The sequence below is a fragment of the Ambystoma mexicanum genome, chromosome 6p (assembly GCF_040938575.1).
Source record: "Ambystoma mexicanum isolate Mex_15411 chromosome 6p, UKY_AmexF1_1, whole genome shotgun sequence".
NCBI classification, from domain to species: domain Eukaryota; kingdom Metazoa; phylum Chordata; class Amphibia; order Caudata; family Ambystomatidae; genus Ambystoma; species Ambystoma mexicanum.
In genome coordinates this window covers 488318490-488342747 of record NC_090935.1, presented here as the reverse complement: position 1 = coordinate 488342747, position 24258 = coordinate 488318490, and the positions used below count along the sequence as shown (strand labels likewise).

The 24258-nt window shown below is 46.1% G+C and overlaps 1 protein-coding gene across 1 annotated transcript in view; it reads right to left on the bottom strand.

The window, feature by feature from the left end:
- Nucleotides 1-24258, bottom strand: part of IL31RA (interleukin 31 receptor A) — an 841398-nt gene that overhangs the window by 411887 nt on the left and 405253 nt on the right. Inside the window, exon 6 of the mRNA XM_069627290.1 lies at nt 6367-6518. Coding sequence (XP_069483391.1) covers nt 6367-6518 — 152 coding nt within the window. The remainder of the gene's footprint in view (nt 1-6366; nt 6519-24258) is intronic.

Sequence of the window (24258 nt, the reverse complement as noted above, 5' to 3'; positions counted from 1 at the left end):
TCAGGTTTCTCACCACACCTTAGGTTTCATCTCTTCTGCCCCACCCTGAGGTCTCGGATTTCTGACTTCACCTTAGGGTTTTCTTTTTTCTATACCACCCTGGGTTCTCAGGTTTCTTGCCCTGCCTTAGGGTTTTCTTTCTTATTCCCCACCTTGGGGTCTGGCATTTCTAACCCCGCTTTGGGGTTTTTCTGGGCCGGTCCTCCTACTCCGGAACCCTTGGAGCCACTGCATCTCTCTATTCCTGTGTCAGTGCTCATCAGGAGGGTCGGGAAGTTGTGCCGCCATGGTACAACCTTACTGGCCAGCTCCAGGTATTGCGTACCGGTAGGTGGTGCTTGCCCTTACCTACCTCGGGCATCTACCTGGGCCCTGGGTTTTGCATCTCTTTAGGCGGCCGATGTCCCATGTTGCTCCTTTGTGTGGAGCTTCTTTGGCTCATGTCTGCATTCCATGAGTTCGACCATGGCTCTCCTGGCCATGCCTGGCATACGTGCCCTGTCTGCACACACCTTCCTGTCTTTCTCAGGTTCTGTGGGGTTCTCTCACCCACTTAAATGTGGATTGCCTCTTTATCTGTGCAAAGTGGTGGGTCGCGCCAACCTCCTCTCGCTCAAAGCGAGTCCGCTTCACACGGAGGGGTTAAAAACCACATCAGCCAGTCCAAAATCAATTGTTAAGTCATTACATGAAATCACCCATGTAGCAAACACAAGTATTGGGACTTTGAGAATAGGTAGAGTCAGTGATGTCTCTATTGGGGAAATCTATCCCCGGCAGTGATCGAAGTGAGCGGGAGTGGTGTTCGACTACTTTTCTTTTTTTCTTTTTACTATTCCTCTATTTTCTACGACCCTATTCACCATTCTATACAGAGGATTTGTCCATTCATGTCCTTGTGCCAGTGTAAAGTTGATGAAGGAGACTTAATTACTAGTCACTTAGATTATTGGAATGCCCCGGCCGCAACACTTGTCACATGTTACACTAGGCTACCACTTACCCTCTCCCCTGCCGAGAACACAGTTCCACTACTTCTTTCAGTACACTTCTACCACTGATCCCGGGGGCGGGGGCAACCTAAGTGGGATCCCACTTACCCAGTCCCCTATGGTGTGTTAAGCTTAGCGGACTCATCTCCTTAGTCTCAAAGGGGGTGGCTCTCCTTTGGGGAGAGCAATCGAATACCCTACATTTGTCAAAGTACCTAAAAGTGGCTGGATTTTAAATAACTAGTCACAGCTATAAGCGCCAAGGGTTGAGACAGAAGGAACCACATTCCTATGGTTTCCAGGAGTTCAGTTTTCCAGAGTGAAGGCGTTCCAGTCTGTAGCCACCCATCTTTCAAAGGACCAAAAGTGCCTCTTTTAGGTACTACCCTATTCCATATACGATGCAACCTCAAAAGACCACCTTGTCTTTTTCCAGTCACTTCCTACTACATTAGGAAACCAAACCTTAGGCGAATTTCCAACTAGTATTAGGTCGTGATTTGGCACCCCAGGCATGAAACAAGTGGCGTACTGACAGCATCCGATGACCATCACGACTGCATATGAAACCAATATGTGATAAAGGCTTGCCACATGATTATCGACTCAGACACTTATTATGACAACATGTGTTAAGAAACTGAAGTGAGGATGCACATTATGCATGAACAAGGTTTGGAGCAATTTGTAGAGTTGAACCTGCTGCGCACATTAGTAAAAATAAATTAGGAGCTTATTATAAAGGTAGGATGCACATATAACAGCTGCGGGTGGTTGTGTGAGCAAGGTCCCTATGCGCCAAGGCCCCTTATTAAGAATCAAGACTTTAGAAGCACAATCACACTGCGCTGTAAAAAACCGAGACGTGTACTCTTGGTTGAATTTTATTCTGAGAACACAGCCGACGCAGCAGGCAGCTTAACAGCGCTAATCGTCCTTATATACAGATCGCGCTGCTGTGTGACTTGTGTAGCGTATTCAGGTCTCTTCTTCACTACCTATCCCAATAAGGTCGATACAAGAAGTGGTTTAGAGGAAGACCGTGAGGTCGAAACACGTGTTGGCTGTGTTCTCAGAATAACATTCTATCAAGAATACATGTGCTTCTAAAGTGAGGATGCACATTTATTTACAAACATGGACACAGTCTTGGTGAAAATATTAGATAAATATGAGATGCATGAGTTGCTAATGTGAGAGAAGAAATAAAAAGCAGTGTTTTTACTTGACAAACTATTTCAGTATTCAAACATTTGACAAAGGTATTCACATAAGAAATATTCCATATCATTGTAATCCCCTAACAAGGAATTGTTAGTAATTGGTGAAAATGCTGGCAATTAAGCTGGCTTTCACAACATTTTGTAATGAGCACTGGCAAAGCCAGTCGTTTGGGCGTTCGCTGCTTTTCTCTGCATTATGCATTTATTAGCAGCAGGGTTCAAGGAGGAGAGTGCAAAACGTCAAGGGAGGATGTGAGAAGGGATGCAGGTGTGCAAGAGAATGAGAGGAGGAATAGAGAATGGGAGGAAGCCATTGGGAGAGAGTGCCATTGATGATGAGCAAGTGCACATATGAACGAGAAAGGGTGAGAGTAGGAGGGTAATAGAAATCTGAGGGTGTGAGATGAAGGATGAGAGAAAAAGTAAGGCATGCGAGCAAAGGTGAGAGTTATCATTATAATTGTTTTTTTTTAAATGCGCTTAATAGCAAAGAGGTTTCTATTCAAACCTGATTTGCTCTGCGGAGTCTTGCTTCCAAGACCGTGTTGCCCCTGAGTTATCCTCCCGGCCAGAATTGGAGAAAATGGAATGAGGGTGTAAGAGGGGAAATCTTCAAGGTTGCCAGGGTCAGAGGACGGGTAACGGTGCAAAGAGAGAGAGTTATGTAGTAATCTGCTTTCAGGTTAGGTGGGTGTGTGACATCACCTACTTGGAATGTTTATCTAGAATGTTGGTGTGCAAGGTTCTGTGAGTGACGGTTGGGAGTGAGAGTGAGAAGAGTGAGCTGAGAAGATGGGTGTGGGGGTGAGCCCGGTGTTTCCCTTGTCATCTTGTGTCCCCTACCATCCCTGTGTCTTGAGGAAGAGTACTGGACATGGACAATAAAGGAACCTGTAACTTACCTGAAGTACTGGAGGTCCACTTTGTTACAAGTTACAGCGCAAGGTGAGAGAGTGTCATAGTACAAGACAGCGTACAGAGGGAGAGTGTGACAGCACAGAGAGAAAGTGACAGCACATGAAGAGAGAGCGACAGCGCATGAGTAGAGCGAGGGGGTGACAGCACAGCGAGAAAGATTTGTTGCAGTCCCCCACTACACACAAATCTCTGGTGCACTAAATGGCTGGTGAGACTATATATCTGCCTATCAAATCAAGTGATATGCAATTTAAGTAGGACCAATGAACCAATAACGCAATTATAGCTGACGGAATTGGTGGTGCTAACAGGGAAGCTTGAGGGTACATAGGTTGGTTCTTTAAATCAATAAATCCCCAAATTATTAGCGTGTCTCTTTTTACAAAGTGTCAATTGAATCATTTATAAGGAAAGTGAAGGCATCATGAAGCAAGACACAGAAAACAGACTTACAATTCTAAGTTAATACTTTTATTAAATCAAATGTCAGGATGGTAGAAGGCCTAACTTACCCTATGCTAAGGTGGGATTTCCCTACCTGAACGAAACAAACTAAGGAAAGTCTGAGTCAAAGAGTAGAACTTAAAAGTCTGTCTGTGTCCAAACCCTATACTTGCCCTGACAACTAAAGCTAACCAATGTGTAAGGATATCAAAATTAAATGAAATAGTGTTCAACTCAAAGTTCTGACTTTCTTCCAGATCGCAGCTTTCTTTCAGCACACCTTCCACACGTATAAGAAAGTTCCACGAAAAAGTCTCACAATTACCTTTCTCCAGTTCAAGGTTATACCATTCAGAAATACTTCTCGGGGGTTCCCTTCCCCAAGTTCCAAGCAACAAAGTTCACTGAAAACAAAAGGCCTTGAGGCTTCTTTCTCAAGGCCACACAATGTAGCTCCTCAAGTCTCGGGGTTCCCTTCCCCAAGTTACAAGCAACACAGTTCACAGAAAACAAAAGGCCTTGAGGCTTCTTTCTCAAGGCCACAAAATGTGGCTTCTCGGTTGGTTTCCGTTTGTGAAGGTTGGGGGTCCCCAACCTATACAAATATGCGCAGGTGGCACAGCTCTCGCATTTGTCCACATGGATGTCCACCTCTACCCCCCTGAAATGAATGGAGATCGCGCAGTCCAAAACCACTTTTCCCTTACGATTCCTACCCTTCATCACCTAAACAATGCAAAACAATGGCAGAACCTGTTTCGTCAACAAAAACTACTCTGAAGGCATGGGATGAAGCGTTAAGGGGGAAAAGATCCCCTTGGGTATGGGCCCACTGTCTCCAGTCTTTGGCAACCTGGCCTTCACATTGGGCATGCAGCCAGGAGCCTTTGAGAATTGGAGGAAAGGGGGATTGCAAATATTAAGACAGCTATTCAAAGGGGGCCGACCCCGCTCATTCGTGGACTGCAAAAAGGAGTTCCATCTTTTGGAGATGGACAGGTTTCCATACACCCAGTTACGCCACTGGATCATGCACCCAGAAATTAGACGGGAGGCTACTCGAACGCTGAACACTCTGGAACTGACAATTTCAGAGGATCTGGGTGCAGGTGGGGTCTCGAAATTGTATAAACATTTGAGAGAAGACTTATTGACCTCCCGTCGTCTGGACTACATGGTCCGATGGGAAGCGGACTTAGGCCTCCAACTGGAAGACGAAGGTAGGCTAGCTATCTGGACCAGGGGTCATTCCTCATCCAGATGCGTGACCAACAATGAGTGCGCGCTGAAAGTCTTATTTCGCTGGTACTATCCCCCAGCACAAATACATCATTTTCAGGCTTCAAATCCCCCCTTTTGCTGGTGGAACTGTGGGGTACGAGGTTCTTATTTCCATATGTGGTGGGACTGTCCCCTGATTTGCTCCTTTTAGGAAACCATTGTGGTGACCATACACGCTATAACGGGCAGTAAACTCCTGATGTGTCCAAAAACTCTGCTCTTGGGGGCTCCACCTGAAGAGGTATACCCTAAAACTGGGGTCTGGGCAAGGCTACAGATACATCTGTTGCTGGCAGCCCTCATCCCTATTGCTTGTTGTTGGAAGTCGACAGAGGGCCAGAACTTGGTCTCATGGTGGATCAAAGTATGGGACGTGCTGCTGGTAGAGAAGGTTACGTCAGCAAAGGAGGGAAAGATCTAACAGTTTCTGTCGATATGGACTCCACTATTGGGCTACGACCTTACATTTCCAGCCTTAACCTATAAACCCTGCCTGGCGCAACTCTGGATCCGGGGGGGGGGGAGCAGGAGAATCCCATGGTAAATAGACCCGGGGGACAATATGGGGTATGGAGGGGGGAAAGGCTTCCTTTGGTGTATTTTCCATCCAATGAAGGGTTCACAGAATGATGTATGTCGTTTACTGTAATTCTGGAAGTGGACAGTGTCCTTGCTTCTTGCTGCTCTCTCGCAGCTCCTGCTGCCGATCCTCTGTCACAGAGGCTCCCAGACTTGCAATAGTTACACGGCCCACTGGCTACAGGCTGTGCAAGTCTTCTTGGGAATTTGCTGGCGTCCTGGCTCCTCGTCCGGTCCCACCACGGTTGCCTCCTCTGAACCAAGGTCCCCTGCTGGTCTCTTACACAAGCCTCTCAGTTGCTCCCCGTTCTGCTCCACCAGTGTCTCTTTATACACCTGAAGCCCCTTGACAGGCTACAGGTGTGGATCTCTAATCAGACATGCGTGACCATAATTAAAGGGACATGTCTGACCTTCATAGCTCCTTGTAGGCATCGTCCTCGTCCCAGTAGTAAAGTGGTGAAAGGGTATAGTGTTCATTACTCTTAGTTGGCCTCTTCTTCGTCCCAGTACTGTCAAATGTCATATGTGGGAAAATGAGGGAAACAGCTTTACAATAACCAATAAAGGTCGGGGCAGGGTTTGGCTGATTCTCAACAGGATAAGGGGGATACCATGTCTCTTCTTAGGGTACCCCACTCCCAGTTCCCAAGGACCTTCCACCCAGGTGATCCTCCCTCGCTTCTCCAGCCCCAGGGTCGGGGTCCAAAAGCGATGGCCTTTGCCTCGCCACCTGAGGAGAGGATCCAGGGGACCTAGGATTGACAATACCTTTAGGTTTCTCACAATGCCCTGACACTTTACTGCATGACCTGCTGTTTTCCATAAATTGTAATTAAGGAAAACACATTTTAGGCTTGTAACACATATTTATACATGTTCCCTTATGCAGTCAAGGTACAGAATCATCTTGTGATAGGCAGGCTTACCAACTCATTGCCATTCGTTTTCCTGCATCTAGCAATGCACTTTACAGGGAAATCCTTTGGTGCTAACAGGGGCCTCTTCCAATCTACCTTCAGCATTTGCTTCATGCCTCGTATTGGGTTCACTGAAATTACTTCCGGTGGAGCGGTTTTAACTGAAAAATAAAAACTACAATTACTAACACATATTTTACTATTTGAACTAATGTCCCATGCTAAGTAAACTTGCTTTAGAATGCTGACTAAATCAGGGTACATATGTACATATATTTGAAAGATCTTCATAAATATCCAAATAGACAGATTCACTATTAGCTCCCAGGTAGAGCCACCAGCCAATCAGCAAAATAGGAATGCAGACTTTATTCTAGTGAGACTTCGCATTCCAAGCTAGCTATCAGTACCTTGTGCCAGCTCGTTCACTGGAGTTTTTTTTAAAAAATTCAAAATGTCATAAAAACAAAACTACATTACAAAGTAAATAAACAAAATATTACAGTGCACCGGAATGTTCTACAAAATAGATGGATACCCTATTACAACGCACTGATATGGTTAACATTCTTCCTAAATAACACTGCATTCTCAATAAAAGCATAATCAGCATAAGCCACATTATTATTTGGAAGGGACAGCAGGATTATATGTTTTAAGTGTTGTTAAGACACACTTCTTCTTTTATTCTTAAAATAAAAAATGCGTCAAGTCATCCTCGGAGCTAGCATCACAGACACATAATGGATAGCAGTCGAATTGCTTTTTTTTATTCCAGTTATAAATCTAAAAAACCAACTGGCGCAGTTATCCACACACTGAAATAATTCATGTGCAAAATAATGTTGTAGTAAGTGCTTAGCGAGCTGGAGGTTATGACGCTAGGTAGAAAAAGTTGCAGCGCAGAACAGTCACATCTAATGGCACCGACAGAAAAGTTTGCCGCGCAGAACACCAAAGTCCCGGCATGGTAAATTCCTATTTCAGAAATTGCAATCATGGGCTACAATAACCAACGTCTGATGCCATTAAACTCTCAATAATGCAATGTGTGAGATGATAGTTATTTCCATTTTTACCCTCGAGTCATGGCCACCATATCAGTGGTTTTAAATTAAGCAGGTATATAATGTAACCTAGACCTGCATTCAGACGCATGAGTAACTGATGGCAGCACAAATAAACGACGCAGAAAATCATTTCCTTTGCATAATATTGGGGCAGCAGGAGGGTAACCCCAGAACTCTGCGCCACAACTTGCTACCGAGAGAGCTTTTGCTAATTAAATAGGATGAATGTTATCCAGGGTTCACCCGCCCAGATTCTTGCCGAACCTCAATATTGCACTGTTCACCTGTGCCAACTTCGTAGCAGCCTATGAGACCTGGGCAACCCATACCAAATTCTAAAACCTAATACCCAAATAGGAAAATTCATCGACCTATTCAATTTTGCTTGCTGAAGCTATGATTGATAGTAATTTGCCCCTATGGTTACCAACACATATTAGCATTGTTAAGACCCACATATCAAGAAGCCATAAGTTCCAGGAAATTGGAAACTGGAGAATATAATTCTCTTGGTGTATGCCCTAGATAGAACGACATCATCAGCACATGCGAATGCGCAGATGTTCCTGACTAGATGTTTTGATATATCAGATGTTGTGGGATGTAGCTCACCAAATACTGAGTTAATATAAAGGTTAAACAACAGGTGTGCTAAAAATGCCCCCTGCCTTACTCCTCGAGTGGACTGAATGACTGCAGACAGCTCATCAGAACAAGCTAGGCAAAATCTGGCAGTAGGATTGTCATACAAAATCACCAGAATGGAGACTCGGGAAATGGTAAGGCCCATAGAAGACCATGTTTTCCATGATTTTTCTTGCTTTGCATTGTCGACAGCTAAGCTTAAGTCCATCTAACCCAAGTGTATGGGGCACCTACACGCATGATATATGATATGGCATTTGTAACGCGCCTATACACAAGTGTTTCAAGGTGCGACGAGGCGGGGGGGACAAGGGGAGACCGACAACGATCCTACTAGGCCAGGTGTCAATCAGATCGCGCAAGTGCAAGGGTAGGGGGACTGGGAAAAGTGCAAGGGGAAGGGGAGAGGGGAAAGTGCAGTACATGGTTAGTAGAATACAAGATAAATAATAGGGCCAGCTGGTGGCAAGTGCAAGGAAAGTGTAGTACATGGTTAGTAGAATACAAGATAAATAATGGGGCCAGCAGGTGGCAAGTGCAAGGTAAGTGCCGGGAAAAGGGGCTGTAGGATACAGAGACAGTCCCGTAGTGCAGGTAGGCAGTGCAGGGAAGAGTGGCTGGGCCAAGGACCGAGATCGGTGAGTGGCCCAGTTGCAGATTCAGTGCAGGTTCAGTGATTTTAGCAGGGGAGAGAGGGAGAGAAAGCGGAGGCAAAGAGGAAGGTTTTGAGGTGCTTCCGGAACCGGAGATGGTTCTCCTCAAGTTTCAGGGAGGCCCCTGCTGCAGAGAGAGATCTACCCCCAGCTCGTTGCTTGGAGAAGCGGCTGACCCTGAGGTAGTTGGAGGTGGATGAGCGAAGAGCTCGAGAAGGAAGATATTTAGGAAGAGAGAGTTGAAGGTATTTTGGCCCAAGGCCCCAGAAGGCCTTGTGGACAATGCAGAGGGTTTTGAACTTAATGCTCGCAGCCACTGGGAGGCAGTGTAGTGATTTCAGTCCTGGAGAGATACGGTCCCTGGGCTTGAGGCCAAGGACAAGTCTTGCAGTCCTGTTCTGGATGAGTTGCAAAGGGCAGAGAGTAGAGGCAGGAAGATTTAGATAGAGGCTGTTACAGTAGTCCAGCTTTGAGAGAACCAGGGCTCTGGAGACAGTGAGCTTCTGGGGGAAGGAGAGGAAAGGAAGGATACCTCTGAGGAGGTGTAGCTGGTAGTGTGACTTCTTAGAGACGTCAGATATGTGAGGAGAGAAAGAGAGCGTGGAGTCAAAGATGATCCCGAGATTTTTGGCCTTGCAGGTAGGAGCAGGAAGAGGGCCAAGGGAGGCCGGCCAGAGAGCTGCAGGGAAGGAGGGAGTGGGTGTGCCGATAAGTAGAATCTCAGTCTTTCTGGCATTAAGGCAGAGGTCATTGGCGGCACACCATTCCTGGATAGCAGAAAGACAGTCAGAGACACATTTGTTTCCAATCAGCCTGAGATTAAGCGCTTGCTCCACAGTTCGGACACCTTTTCGAGCCGTACTCCTTCTCAGCCATAATGTAATTGGATTTAGATCATTCATGAATTCTAGTAAAAACCAGTCTCCAAAACGATTTGGCTGAGGAGTCAATCAAAAAGAATGGTCGGCCACAGCACGGGTCCGACCTATCGCCCCTTCTTAAAAAAAAGGGCAATGACAGTCTGCCCCTGAACTTACAGTATAAAATGATCTTTAGAAATTGCTTTTAAAGTCTGTATAAAAACCAAAACTACAGAAATACATTTTAAAATATGGAGCAAATATAAATTAAACCGCCACCTCCACTTGCTACAAGTAGAAGAGCTTGGTGGACTTCAGTGCAAGAAAATACAATAGGATCACCTTCAATAATTTTCAGTTCTTTTACTACTAGAGAATGACACAGCAACGAGGTACCAACAACCTGTGATGTAGGATTGTTCCACAAGCAAAAACGTTTCACCCATTTAGTCGCAGACATGTAATTGTAGTCATCCGATTGCTGGGGCCCCATCCCACGGAATACAATTTTCCAAAAATGACTTATTTTTTACTACAGCTGCAAGCTCGAGCTTTTGTCAAGCCGCACGATGGCAAGCTGCCACTGCTTTTTTGCTTCACTTACCACTCTTTTATAATTATACGTGTCCTTCCGAACCACAGCACTGTCCTTAAGTGAGTTCTTTACTGACTAATCAAGCAGCCATTCTGGACCCTACACTCTTTGGTAAAATGGAAACAAATCGCCTTGTGATCAGAACAGATCTAGCAGTTGATATAAGCCCATCATATGTGGAGTGTGTGCCTGGCTGCTGACCATTCCATTAGGTAGGTGCACTTTCAGTGCATTTCTGTACCTCCAGGGGAATTATTGAACCTGAAAAATCGAAACATTTTAAAACTAAATTTCCGTAAAATTGTTGGAAAGGACTGTTTGTTTGGGCATTTTCATCGTGCTGCCATCTTTTTGAGCTTTTTGAGACCCGAAGCTGCCTTGCTATTTTGAAAGCACAAGTTTTCCCACTATTGCCTGCTTATTTGACTGTTTTGTGGCCCTTCCAAGATGGCTGCCATGGTTTTCTTTGTTGTGTAGGCAGGCTGTGCTGAACCACCTCTCTGTGTGCAGCACTCCCATTGGTTGCTGAGTGTTTTCTTCCATCCAACTGGGACCGGCAGGCTTTAGCCGGCACTATCAGCAAAGGCCCATTTCTATGGCCCCCGTCTGCTCCCTGTCCGCTTCCGGAACGCAAATTGGAGTCCTCCCTGTTACGTAACCACAATGATGTTGCCACTCCTCTAAGAAATCTGGACTGCCTTGACTTTGCCACCTCCAGAACTATGGGATAGTTCCCTCCTTATGGACTCGCTCCTACCACCTTTGACTATCACAGTTCTTTCTGCTTGTTACTCCCATGTTGTCATCGTGATGTGCAGTGCTTCCTAAAACTCTTTGCTAACATCTGAATCCCTGTCATGGTTATGAAGTCAGGGGCACAGGCATGCAGGGTTCGCATGCACAGGAGACCTGGGTGGAAACGGTCCTGGCGCCTATGGTGCCAGGCTCATGAACAAAAGTAACAAGAGCATCCATTTAACACCAAAAAGCTTTTATTATGGACATAGCACTTCAGATGCATTAACCTTGAACATTCCATCCATTAAGCAGGATGCATTAACCGTGAACATTCAATCCATTAAGCAGCCCCAAGTGTATTCTTGGGTGTGGCTGCTAATGGATTGCCTTCGCACGTGCTCACACTCTAGGAGTGGCTGGTAAGCCGGCCTTAATGGGCGTGCCCACGATCTCAGCTATATAAGCTGCCCCGATCCTCAAGACAGACGCTTTGCTTTATTCTGCACTTGCAAGCAGCGTAACGCTCACCGTTGCCTGAGGTCAGACTTACCTTTGAAGATCCTGCTTCCTGGACATCCTGCTTCCTGCCAGCATACTTACCAACCGGGGAAAGCTGTTCTTACCTGTACATCTCTTCGACGAACCAAGTATTCACTTTCCGGAACGCCGAAATCTTCATCTTGGCACCGCAGCACGACGCGCTCCATCGTCGACAGCAGCGCCTGCAAGGAAAAACAGAAGAGAAGGTTAGACATCGAAAAAACAGTCAGTTTAAGGTTGCGCTTCGCCATACTTCACGCTTTTCCTTAAACCATCACTTACCTGCTGCCAAACATTGCGGTAGCATCCATCTTCAATTTGGCCGCGTCTCGCGTCTCACGGCTGCATTTAGGCCGCATTTCCATATAAGGGAAGAAAACAGAAGAGAGACATTATTGCGGGCAAAAATAGGAGCAAAAAATACATTAAACAGAACAAACAGCATCACAAGACCTCAAGAAAGACTTACCAATCAAAAGGAGAAGCATAGTCGCAGCTGGACTGGACTAATCCTTATCAGGGATCAGTGAAGTAACTAGATCCCATTCGACGTGTCCCTGCCAGAAGTAGCAGGACGGAGAGCTAATCTTCCATAATTCACAGGTGAGCTTTATGGGCCGGCGTATGCTCACAGAAACCGTACTTGGGGGTGAAGGGTTAGAGAGGTACAACAATCACACATTGGCGCACTCACACACTGTTATCTCCATGCAGGAGCAGTATCACCACGTACCATCGCTAACAGCTTTTCTACTGAGGGAGAGGCCTGAAGGGGGTGATTCAAGTTCAGGGAGGGCTGCAACCATGCCCCAATGCCTCTGCAGAGACCAGGTTAGCCTAACAATCCCTGATTGGAAAGTTAAATCTTGGCGTTTCTGCTAAAGAGTCAGACCTTGCTCTGTATTTTGCTTATATAGTGATGCTTCTCTGTAACTTGCCAGCCCAGTGACCTCACCACTCTTTTGTCCCACACCTATCTGCCTTAGCCCCCCAGTTTCTCCATCCGCTCCTCACTTCCACCCCCATGGTGCTTTCTGTTTCTCCTATCTTTTCCAACTGCTTCTCCATTGATTATCCTTTCCTTCTCGCTAAGTCTAGAAGGAAGAAGTTCAAAAAGGACATCTTGGACTCTAACCCTGGTCTTCTTATCACTGACACCTACTCCAATACTTCCTCTAGACATCCTCTTTGTCGTTCCTTCGCCAGATCTATGGATTCCTCATATGATCTCTGTGCTCTGTCCTATATCCTCCTCTCCAATTAATGGTGGCACTTGCTGGGAAGTTCTCATGGCTTCCTTCAACTCCTCTAAAGTCAACATTAATGTCTACCTAAATAGCACTGTCAGGGTCCAAGGCCCTCAGGCCAATCTCCTCCTCTTTGATAGGTGCTTCCCTCGCCTCATCAATTTCCTCTCATCTCCTGCTGTCCCCTCCTCTCCTCCCGCTTGGCTACCTTGCCCTCTCTCTCCTCCTCCTCCTCTGCCCCTCTTAGGGCTCTTTCTCCTCCGCAGGGCGTACCTCTGATCTGTACCCCTCCCAGGAAGGTCTTTAAAGCTGGCAACCGTCTTCATACTGCCACTCTCAACTCTCGCTCTGCTATCAAACACTCCTCTGACATCTGCCACCTCCTTGAAGAAATAGACCTTGATGTCCTTGGCCTTACTGAGACATGGTTCACGGCCAGCTCTGTTATGAGCTTTTACACTCTCCTCTCTGATGGCTACAAGATTCTTTCCGCACCCAGATCCTCCCGGTCTGGTGGTGGGGTAGCCCTGATCTTTCCTGAATGGATTAATACCTCTATCATTCCCACTCAGACCTACTCCTCTTTTGAATGCCTTGTTTGTAGGCTCTCTCTCTCACCTGCACATTCTCTTACTGTGGCTAGCATCTACCGGCCTCCTGGTCAAATCACCTAATTTTTCTCGGAGTGGCCAGCTCTCTCCTCCTCCCTCCTGGCCTCTACCTCTAAACTCCTCCTCCTCGGTGACCGCAATATACATTTAGACTCTCCTTGTTCCTCCTCTGTACTCTTCCGTGACCTCTGTGACTCCCTCTCCCTGTCCATCCTCCCTCGCTGGCCCAACTCACTCTGCTGGCCACACACTCGATGTCTTGATCTCCTCTGACCTCCCACTCTCCATCCCTCTGACCACTCCTCTCTTCTGGAGCGATCACTCCCTCCTCTCATCTCTCCCTCTCTTCCCCCCAAGCCAAGCCTACCCCAACACTGCTGCCTACCTTCTCGGACATCTGGCCCATGAAGTGTGTGTCAGTTGAGGCTTTTGCCGCCACTTTCTCTCCCCCTCCTCCTCCTCTGGCTGTCTCACATCCTGACACAGCCCTGTCTCTGCTCTACTCTTCAATTTCTGATACTCTTGATGCTCTTGCCCCTGTCATGAGGATCCGTTTGAAGTCCAAAGACAAGTGCAATTACTGGTATGACTCTGACCTAGCTAAACTTAAACATAAGTGTAGGGCGGCTGAGAGGAAATGGAGGGATTCTTATTCATCCTCTGACAAACTCGCCTGTCGCCTGCTACAAAGGCAATACTGACTCTCTGTCCTCACCAGGAAGAGAGTCCACATTCAAGCTTGTGTCTCTGCGGCATCTAACAGCTCGGCCGAACTCATTAAAATCTGCAAGGAGCGGCCAACCCTGCTGCAGTCCCTACCCCTCCTGTTGCCTCCCAGGCTCTTTACAATGCCCTTGTGTGAAGGGGTTAATTCATCTAGACTTTGCCAATAGGAGAACCCAAGTAGCACTGGGCATCAAGACAGCGAAAGGATGCAAGAATAGACCAGAAAAAAGGGGAGGGACCCTGCTGGATTGAGTGACAGCTGTAATGACAAATCTCTCATGTACTAAGAATAAAGAAGGTACTTTCTTCTAACTAACGGGGGTTTGTTGGTGTCCGTTTATGTTTTTTGTGTTGTGACAGGAGCCGGGACATCAGCAGGAGGAAGGATACGAGTGGGCGTATTAATGTTCAGATGAAAAGATAATACCAGAGACATTTGTTGTGAGACTTCTACACCGTATGCCACGTTCAGCATGGTAACAGTTAATATTGTTCAGGTTTCTGTTGAAGTGGAACAAAATTGCTGAAGCCCAGCTGTGAGGGGGCATGTCGCATGAAGACCGCGGTGAGTGGAGTGTTCAGGAACTGAGGACTGACTGAAACGGAATGCAGTGAGGTGCTGACAGAACACGGCCGCCAGCTGACAGGGTCCTGTCATAAAAGAGACGCAGACGCGGCGGCTCTTTGAACAGAGAGCGGTGAGCTCAACAACATGCTGGAGTAATCCCCATGATCGCGTCCTCTTGAGAAGAGATAGAACGATTCTAACAATGCCACGTAATAGAGGGAGAGGCATCGGCGACCCTACGCTATCATTGGTGAGTGAGACCTGGGAGCACTCGAAGGAGGCAAATGCAGATGTAAGCTCCAGCTGGAGAAGAAATCTGGAGAAGCAACTCATGTATCCTTTAAGTGTGCAATTAAATTAAACACATGTAATTCAAAGACGAATGGCAAAGAGAAATGTAAGCAACCCCCGACTGTTATTAAAAACAATGAAATAAGTTGAAAGACAAGGTTCTTCGAAAAGTAAAAGTTCTTAATGAACAAATAAAGGCAAAGGAAGAATAATCAGTAAAAGGAGAAAATATAGAGTCATGAACAGTTGCCTTTAAAGAAGGGAATTACACTGCAACAGCAGGATGGGGGGGGTGAAGGAAAATCACAGTGGAAGGTCTTGAGGAGTGAGATAACTGACTATACCCAAACAAAAGGGGTAAATGGATATCAAATAATAACAATCAGCTATTTAACACAGCAAGTGGGGTAAAGGCTGTTCATGCGACACAATCAAGGACCGTCAGACAGTTGTGAAAACGTTACCACCTGAAGGACTACTCCTAGCCTCAGAGACTCAAAAAGATCCATCAATCCCAGACATTTACTCTATGGTTCTGATAAAAGCGATATTGATGGTTAATGAAAATTCAATAAAGAGTTGTTGTTTATCATGACAAGACCGTGCTCAGTATCATGTTTAATACTACACACTATTAAGTTGTGGCACCTTGCCTCTCACTTCATCTCAAAAACCCAGGACATCCTGTCCAGCCTCTCCACCCCCATCCCTCCTCTCCCCTCCCCTCTCCATCTGTGCTTGCTGACCCTCCTTTAGCCACCCCCCACCATCCTTCTCGTCTTTTCCTCTTTTCTCCCCTGACAAGGTCGTTAGATAAGTCTGATCTATAAAAGCCTCGTCAAAACAGGTTCATCCCTGTTCCTCTAAAACCATCAAGGACCACATTTACACCCTCGCTCCGGCCCTTGCTGATTTTTGCAACTACTCCTTTGCCTCAGGATCCTTCCCCTCCCCTGTGAAGCACTCCCTTGTTCATCCTCTTCTAAAGAAACCCACAGCTGATCCTTCTTGTCCAGCTACCTATCGCCCAATTTCCATTGCTCCTTTCTGGGCAAACTCCTGGAAGATTTGGCCATCTCTCAGCTTAACCTTCATTCCAATTCTGTTGGCTGTCTCCATGACCACCAGTCTGGCCTCAGAGCTGCCAGAAGCACGGAAACTGCTCTCCTGAACATCCGTGAAGATCTGCTCTCCAACCTTGACTCTAACATTCCCTCTATCCTCATCCTCCTCGATCTCTCTTCTGCCTTCGAGACAGTCAACCATACCATCCTGCTCAACCGTCTCCGTGATAACCTGGGTATCACTGATCATGCTCTGGCCTGGATGACCGCTTTCCTCTCTTATCGACCCTCCCAGATCCAACTTGGGTCCTTCCTATCATCTATCTTCCTCTCTACCTGTGGTGTTCCCCAGGGGTCTAACCTCTCGCCCTGGCTTTTCAATCAAATACCTGGCAATTCTCGCCCACTGCATTGCCATTTTTTGCTCAAATGTCCAGTGCTACGCTGACGACACAACTCATTTTCAGGCTGCCCTCGGCCACCTCCTCTCCCTCTCTCATCTCTGATTGCCTAACTGCCATTCAAGATTGGTATTCCGCCAATGATCTTTGACTGAATGCCAGCAAGATGGAGATCCTCCTCGTCGGCACACCATCATCCTTTCCCCTCACTCTCTGGCCGGCCTCCCTTCGCCCTCCTCCTACCGCCACCTGCGAGGCTAAGAACCTCAGGGTCATCTTTGACGCCACACTTTCCTTCTCTTCCCACATCTCTGATGTCTCTAAAAAGTCAAACTTCCTACTGCACCTCCTCAGAGGTACTCTGCCTTTCCTCTCCTTCCCCCAGAAGCGCATGGTCTCCCAAGCTCTGGTTCTCTCTAGGTTGGACTGTTTTAACAGCCTCTTTCTAAATCTACCTGCCTCTACACTCTGCTCTCTGCAAATAATCCAGAACAGGACTGAAAGACTTGTCCTTGGCCTCAAATCCCTCCATTGGCTCCCAGTGGATGCAAGGATTACATTAAATACCCTCTGCATTGTCCACGAGGCTTTCTGGGGCCTGGGTCCAAAATACCTTCAGCTATCCCTCCACAAATCCCCCACTCTCGAGCTCTTCAAGCCTATACCTCTAACTTCCTCAGGGTCAGTCGTTTTTCAAAGAAACGAGCTGTGGGTAGATCTCTGTCTTCAGATGGGGCCTCCCTCTGGAACAGCCTCCCTGCCACTCTAAAACTTGAGGAGAACCATCTATGGTTCCGAAAGCACCTCAAGACCTTCCTCTTTTCTTCTGCCTTTGCTCACCGTCTCCCCTGCTGATCTGTTCTCTCTTGGCACCGTGCACCTGGCCACCCTCTGTCCTCCTGGCCAAGGTACCTGCTCACTCTGCCACCCTCCCGCACTGCCTCAGGGCCACCTCTTGCACTGGGATCTGTACCCAGACAGCTCCTCCCTTTTCTTCCTGCACTTATCAGACCTACCCTGTCTGCTGCCTTAAACCTAGCACTTGCCAATTGCTGGTTGCACTACCACGGTTGGTTGCCTTTATTATTTATTTATCTATCTGTTTCTCCTTTGCTTCGCACTTTCCACTTTTGCCCTCCCCCTCTCCCATGCACTTGCGCGTTCTCAATGTCACTGGGCCTAGTAAGATCATTGTTTTGTTCTCCCCTGTTCCCCTCCCCTGCCTTATCACGCTCTGAAACACTTGTGTACGAGCGCGATAGAAATACAATATCAATATCAACATCATATATCTTCAAAGTCTGATAACCCGAAAACAACAGTAGTAAAACAGACTGTCTAAAAACCAGAATGAATCAATCTGTCTGACCTTTATATAGGTCATTCCATTTTAATTACTGCAGTTTATCATGCTGTGAGCTCACCGACTGTCTCTTATACCGCACTGCCCTACGCATCGGAGCACGCAGAAACCAGATTAACGAGTCATGATCACTCTCGGGCCAGCTATCTACAAGAGAATGAATAATACACTGCAATATAATGCCAGTCTCACACTCAGGTCACAATGTAGTTGATTATTGAAGTATCCGGTCCGATCTGAAGGAAATCACCCATTTACAGTCCGCAGACCCCACTCAGTCAGATAGGTTAACAAATGTTTACCGGACCCACTCAATCCTCGCGGTATATCTTAATCAAGGTCTTCTTCCCCCATTGGTGATCCCATCCCAGTACAATCCCCCATCCTCAGATTAAAGACGCCCCCTAATATAAAGGCAGAGTGATTATGGTCCTCAGAAGGGTCACAATCCATATACTTAATGACCAAGTTGAAAAGATCCATAATGTCTGGGCCTAGACAATAGCCATCAAAAGAATTCTAAAAATGTAAAAGGTGGAGTGAACCGCCATTGGGTACCTTTATAAGAACAACCCTGAGACTCACTTGAGCAAAGCAAAGAATAATGCAGTGTCCCCCAGGGGTCTAACCTCTCACCCTGGCTTTTCAACCAATACCTGGCAACTCTCGCCTACTGAATCTCCTTTTTCTGCTCAACTTTACAATGCTATGCTGACAACACCCAACTCATTTTCAGTCTTCCTTCAGCCTCCGCCTCTCCTGACCTCATCTCTGATTGTCTAATCGCCATTCAAAATTGGTGTGCCGCCAATGATCTATGCCTCAATGCCAACAAGACCGAGAACTTCCTTATTGGTATACCATCTCCATCCTTTTTGATTTGATTTTGATGAATTTATAACGCACTCGAAACGGACCAAACTGTATAATGGCACATATGATTTTTGCTTAGAACAGACTGCAAGAGTTATATTCGTAAACATATTCTGAACAAAGATAAGGCTCTAACAAGTCCCCGATGACTAGAATTTTATTTAACAAGAACGTTTTTAGAGCTTTTCGGAACTTAAGCAGGGAATCCAAGATCCTAATTTCCCTAGGTAGGCTGTTCCATAGTCCAGGACCATACACCGCGAATCTTCTATCCCCGCTAGACACAAATGTGGATGAGGGGATAATTAACAGTGCTTGGACACTTGAACGGAGTGTTCTGGACGGTTGGTAGTACCTGAACTTGTCCTTAAGGTAATCCGGTACAAGCCATCCACTCACTACTCTCCTGAAGACATTCACCAATCTTGACAAAGGTTTCCCTGACCTTGTCAATTGTAATGAAAATCTGAGTATCGTCTGTATAAGACTGGAAATTAATTCCATGACGTCTCAAGATTTCCATGACCAATCGGAGCTATAAATTAAAAAGGAGTGGCAACAATGAGGACCCCTGAGGAACCCCACAATCCACCATACTAGGGACTGATGTAAAGGCACCTAGTTTAACACATTGTTGGTGCTAATCCAGAAATGACCTAAACCACCGAATGGCCTGCTCTGAGACTCTTCCAACTGTCCTCAGTCTTTCCAGAAGAATCTCATGATTAACCATATCAAAGGTGGCTGACAGGTGAAAGCTTGCCCTGATCAGCCACCTTCAATAGCGCATCATAGACTGTTAGCAACACCATCTCCATACCAAATTTTGGACGGAACCCAGACTGCAAGGGATCCAAAAATGATTCCTCTTCAACAAGCACCTGTAGTTGTTGAGTCACCACCTCCTCTAATATTTTCCCTGAAAAGGGAATACCAGCAATGGGGCGATAGTTCTGGAGAACCAAGGGATCCAAGTTAGATTTTTTTAGAAGAGGGGTAAATGTAGTGTGTTTAAGCATTTAAGGCACTACTCCTTGATCCAATGATTTATTAACGAAGGAGGTGAGAACTCTCTGGCCTGCCTCCCTTGGCCCTCCTCCTAATCCCACCTGCGTGGCCAAGAACCTCAGGGTTATCTTTGACTCTACACTCTCCTTCTCCCCACACATCGATGACATCTCCAAAAGTTCAAACTTTTTATTGCACCTCCTGAGATGTACTCTGCCTTTCCTCTCTTTCCAACCAAGGCTCACTGTTTCCCAAGCTCTGGTTCTCTCCAGACTGGATTACTGTAACATCTTCTTTCTAAATCTAAATTCATCCCAGAAGGCCACCCTCTGTCATCCAGACCCAGGTACCTGCTCACCCTACCACCCTCCTGCACTGCCTTCAGGCCACTTCCCGCGCTACGGTTCTGTATCTGTACCCATACAGTCCCCTCCCACTTTTCTTCTGCACTTATCAGATACACCTTATCTGACCAACTTTCACCTGCCACTTGCTGGTTGCACTACCAGGGTTTTTATCGCCCTTTATTTATTTATTTTATTTAATATGTATTTCTCTTTTTTCTCTCCTCGGCTCTGCACTTTCACCCACCCTCCTTCTATGCACTCCCCCCTTTTTCCCTTCTCCATGCACTTGCGCTTTCTTAGATGTCACTATGCCTAGTAAGATCGCTGTTATATTTTTTTTGTTCCTGCTTCTTCCCCTCCCTTTGAAACCTGGTCGCGCTCTGAAACACTTGTGTACGAGCGCGATATAAATAAAATATCACATCATATCATATTAATAGGTAAACAGTCTATTTGTAACAAGAATAGCCAGATCCCCTTTATTTCTTAATTCCGACTTTTTTGTGCACGGGAATAAAAGCTACCAAAACCTTCAACTAGAACTGGGGAAATCAGCCAGGTTTCTTGGAACAATACAATATCAAACCCAGATATGTACATAAGAAAGACTGGGTCACTTAATTGTATATTCAACCTAGCACCTCTTGCCTCTGTCACTAACCACAGACCACCGGACCTCTGCCACAACCAACCGCTCTCAAGTACTAACATGCTTCATTCACCTCGTTTTTGTAGTCTCATTTCTCTAGCCACCTACAAGGCCAGTAAGAGAAATGAAAATGACTCCGAGTTATCTTTGTAATTACCAATGCACCCATCTCTGTTTGTAGGTTTTGTTTACCAATAGGAATGGCTCAAGCTCCCTTCGTTTGCTGTTTCTTTCACCACCACAGGTGTTATACCAGCATGATAATAGTAATAATCACTACTGCTGCAGGCTGTGTTTGGTAGTAACAGCCATTTGCCTTTTTTTGCCAGGGCCTTTGTTAAAGGCTCTGGCTACACACTGGGCTGCGTGGAGATGATTAGTGCTCAAATAGAAGATGTGCAGGGATTTGAAAATACAACTGATTCAAAAAATATTTTCCTGTGCACTTGCATCCGAAAGCTCTGTCAATGTTCTTGATTTTTTTAATCAGCCTTTCCTCACCCGATCAGTGGACTGGTAGGAATTAACGGTCAATAAAACTGAATACTTTCTGGTTGTAATCTGGTAACTAGTAACCTGGTTTTTATTCATCCCAGAAGGCACCTGTGAAACCTTGTTCATGCTTTTTCGAATATTTACACAATGCTGTGTAGAAATGCGAAAATTGCACCCAACATATTTTCTTTCTATGCTTTTCCGATAGCAACTTCTCAGTTGTCAGAATACCAAAAACCCAAGTGAGATCTACATGCAAATAGAAAAATATTTTCAAGGGTTATGAACAGTTCCATTACTCAGACAAACATCCAGAGTTTTGCACCATAGGAAAAGGAAATGGCCCAGATACTTTTCATGTGTTATGGATCACACACCCAAGTCGCTATTGCAGGGACGTCATTTCACCAAAATGCCAGGGGTAGTGGAAGTGACATCACACGACCCTTGACCCCCCTGATGGCATCACAAAAAGTGATGTCAGTTGGCCTTGCCAGCTAGTGACATCACAGACAGGAGGTGGTGTAATGACATTTGACTTCACCCCAAAATGACATCACGGGAAGTGAAAACCCACAACCTTTCACCACTTCACATCACAGGAAGTGGCATCACATTGCACTGTTCCTCAGTACACTAAGAAAAATATGGTTACGATATCACTGTAATGCGATATACATTTCATACAAGAATGGATCATCATATGCAGGGTCTGAAATTGAGGGGCGCTGGGACCTATTTAGATCATGCTTGGAAGCTAGAAGAGCCAGGTTAGCTTGATACCAGCAGCTACCAGGAGTTACCTTTGGCTCCCCACGCCAACTGATGCTGAAAAGAACTGTACATTTTGGACAATCTATAAATAAACATTAAGACACATTTTAACATTTAATGCATAAGGTGTCATAAATAATGGACACAGTCATGTTTGCACCTAATGTGGAAGTTAGATTTGCGAAACTCTTGTTCACCACTTTTAGCTCCTGCTAATGCAATTTTAATTTTGATCTCTGATATGTAGCGTTATTATCAGTGTGTCAAGCCCATATTACCACCGGAAGTGTAATAACCCAAATCCCCTCTTTATGTGGATTTGCCTTGCTATTTCTACATGACTAGAGAGAAAAATCCCATTCTGGGGGGATTGGTGACGGATAGGCGGTTATAGGTGAAACCTAGGCTAGAAGGACAGAGGGAGAATATTTCACCACAGAACATATGTTCTAATGGTCGATGGTACACAAAATGCAGTGTTTAATGATTTGTGACCTTTTGCATTCTTTACTAATTCGACAAGTTACCTTCAGGGTAATGTCTCAGCAGGATGTGTTGTGATGTACTGTTTGCGGTTGTGTCATGGACTACATTGTGCAAAAACCAGCCAGACATCTTCAATATTTATTTACTTCAGAACCTATAGCAAGTTTCTAATGGGTTTGATTACTGTCTTGGCAAATATTGATAGCTTTTCAAATTCCTGTACCTCTTGTAAGTGCTTGCATAATTTAAGAAACATTTCAAGTTCTTATTTCTATACATTACTAGTATTGCTCTCTCACAGTTTTAATCAAGTATAATTGTGGGGTAGAAAGGCAAGGAAGAAGACAAAACCACCAGGAAATGGGGGAATGGCAGCATAGCAGCAGTGTCAGGAATAAAGTGCACACAAAAAGCCAAATTGGCCTTTAGAAACACTCTAATGGGCGTCCTGCCTTACAGGAGGATGCTATGCCCACTCTGCAGGAGGAAGGCCACAAAGACTACATTTCCTAGTAAGCGCTGAGTCATGTAATACCAAAACGAGGCTGTGCCAGGTGGGGCACTCAAGGCACGGACCTTGTGCTTGAGTCTTCGCGCAGAGAGGATGTGTCCAGAGCCATTTCTGCCCAGCAACATAATGCGATGGGCCCAGCCCCCCCCCCCCCCGGAGCACCGCCTGGCCCCTCGACTCAAACAGATAAGTGCTGCAGCGCTCAAGGAACCTGACAGGAGAGGGGTCGCACAGGGTGCTCAATCCAACCCCAACCCAATAGCCCCTGCGCCTACGCTAAAGCTAAGTCGCCGCCCTTTGCCGAGCCTACATTGGGATAACTATCCCGATTGTCTGCTTTAACTCTTCACCCGAAATACTTACCTAACGCTGTCCCTCAAAACAGTCACGCTCAGAGGGCGTACCCGATCGCATGTACCTAACTAACCCGCACAACATCGGAGACAGTTCCGCGTGTTGTCGGGTGCCCCGCAGGCCGCATTTGACCAGCTGATAGACACGTGCAGCTTTACCCACGCGATCTCTGCCCGCCTACTTACATAAGCCACATTCAGCAGCACATGTTGCAGACCATAGAGAACGTACCATAGGTGCATGTGTGAACCAGCCAAGTTCAGCGTAGTGTTCAGCAACGCATTAATACAGTCGCTCTTTTTCAGCATTCAACTGCTCCTGTGCCGCCCAGCACCAAAGGACTCTTGACGGCCCGCTGGAGACAACAGGGGGATAATCTACAGGGACCGCACACTAAAGCTAAGTGCTGCATGCTTTGCTTATATAACCACAACAGTGATATTGTTTCCTGTTTCTCATGTGTTTCTGGTGTTTTATGTGTGTTAATGTGTTATTGGTTAAGAGGGGGCACAAAGGATACTCAGAGAGAGGTGGGGCAGTAAACGTAGTGTTGGTATGTGAGAGTGAGGACCGGGAAAAGCTGAAAACGTGCGCAGAGATCAGTTTCCCTAAAAAACCCTTCGCTATCCGCAAACTCTCCCTAACCCTCTTTCCTGTTTCCCTACAACCCCCAACCTATCCAATCAATGTTACCCTAAACCTCCTTGCCTGCAGTGCTCGAGGAAGCCTGCGTAAACTCTGACTTACAGGTCCCAAGACTATAGTGGGGGTGGTTGGTTCGTGCCACTCCTACGCCTTGGAGCTGTGGACTGCGACAATCATTTTAAATCCATGCACACATCCAACCATGCATGGTCTGTAGAGGTTTGGTGTGTTACAAAACCATATCAACAACACTGAAAACCTGTCATTTCACTTACGAATGGAGGGCTTCTGCATTGCGATTATAGTGCTGCATCCATACCCAAACTCCAAAAAGGAGAGTACTTTCAGTACTCTGCCTGCAAATCTGCCACGCCAAGCTCACATGGG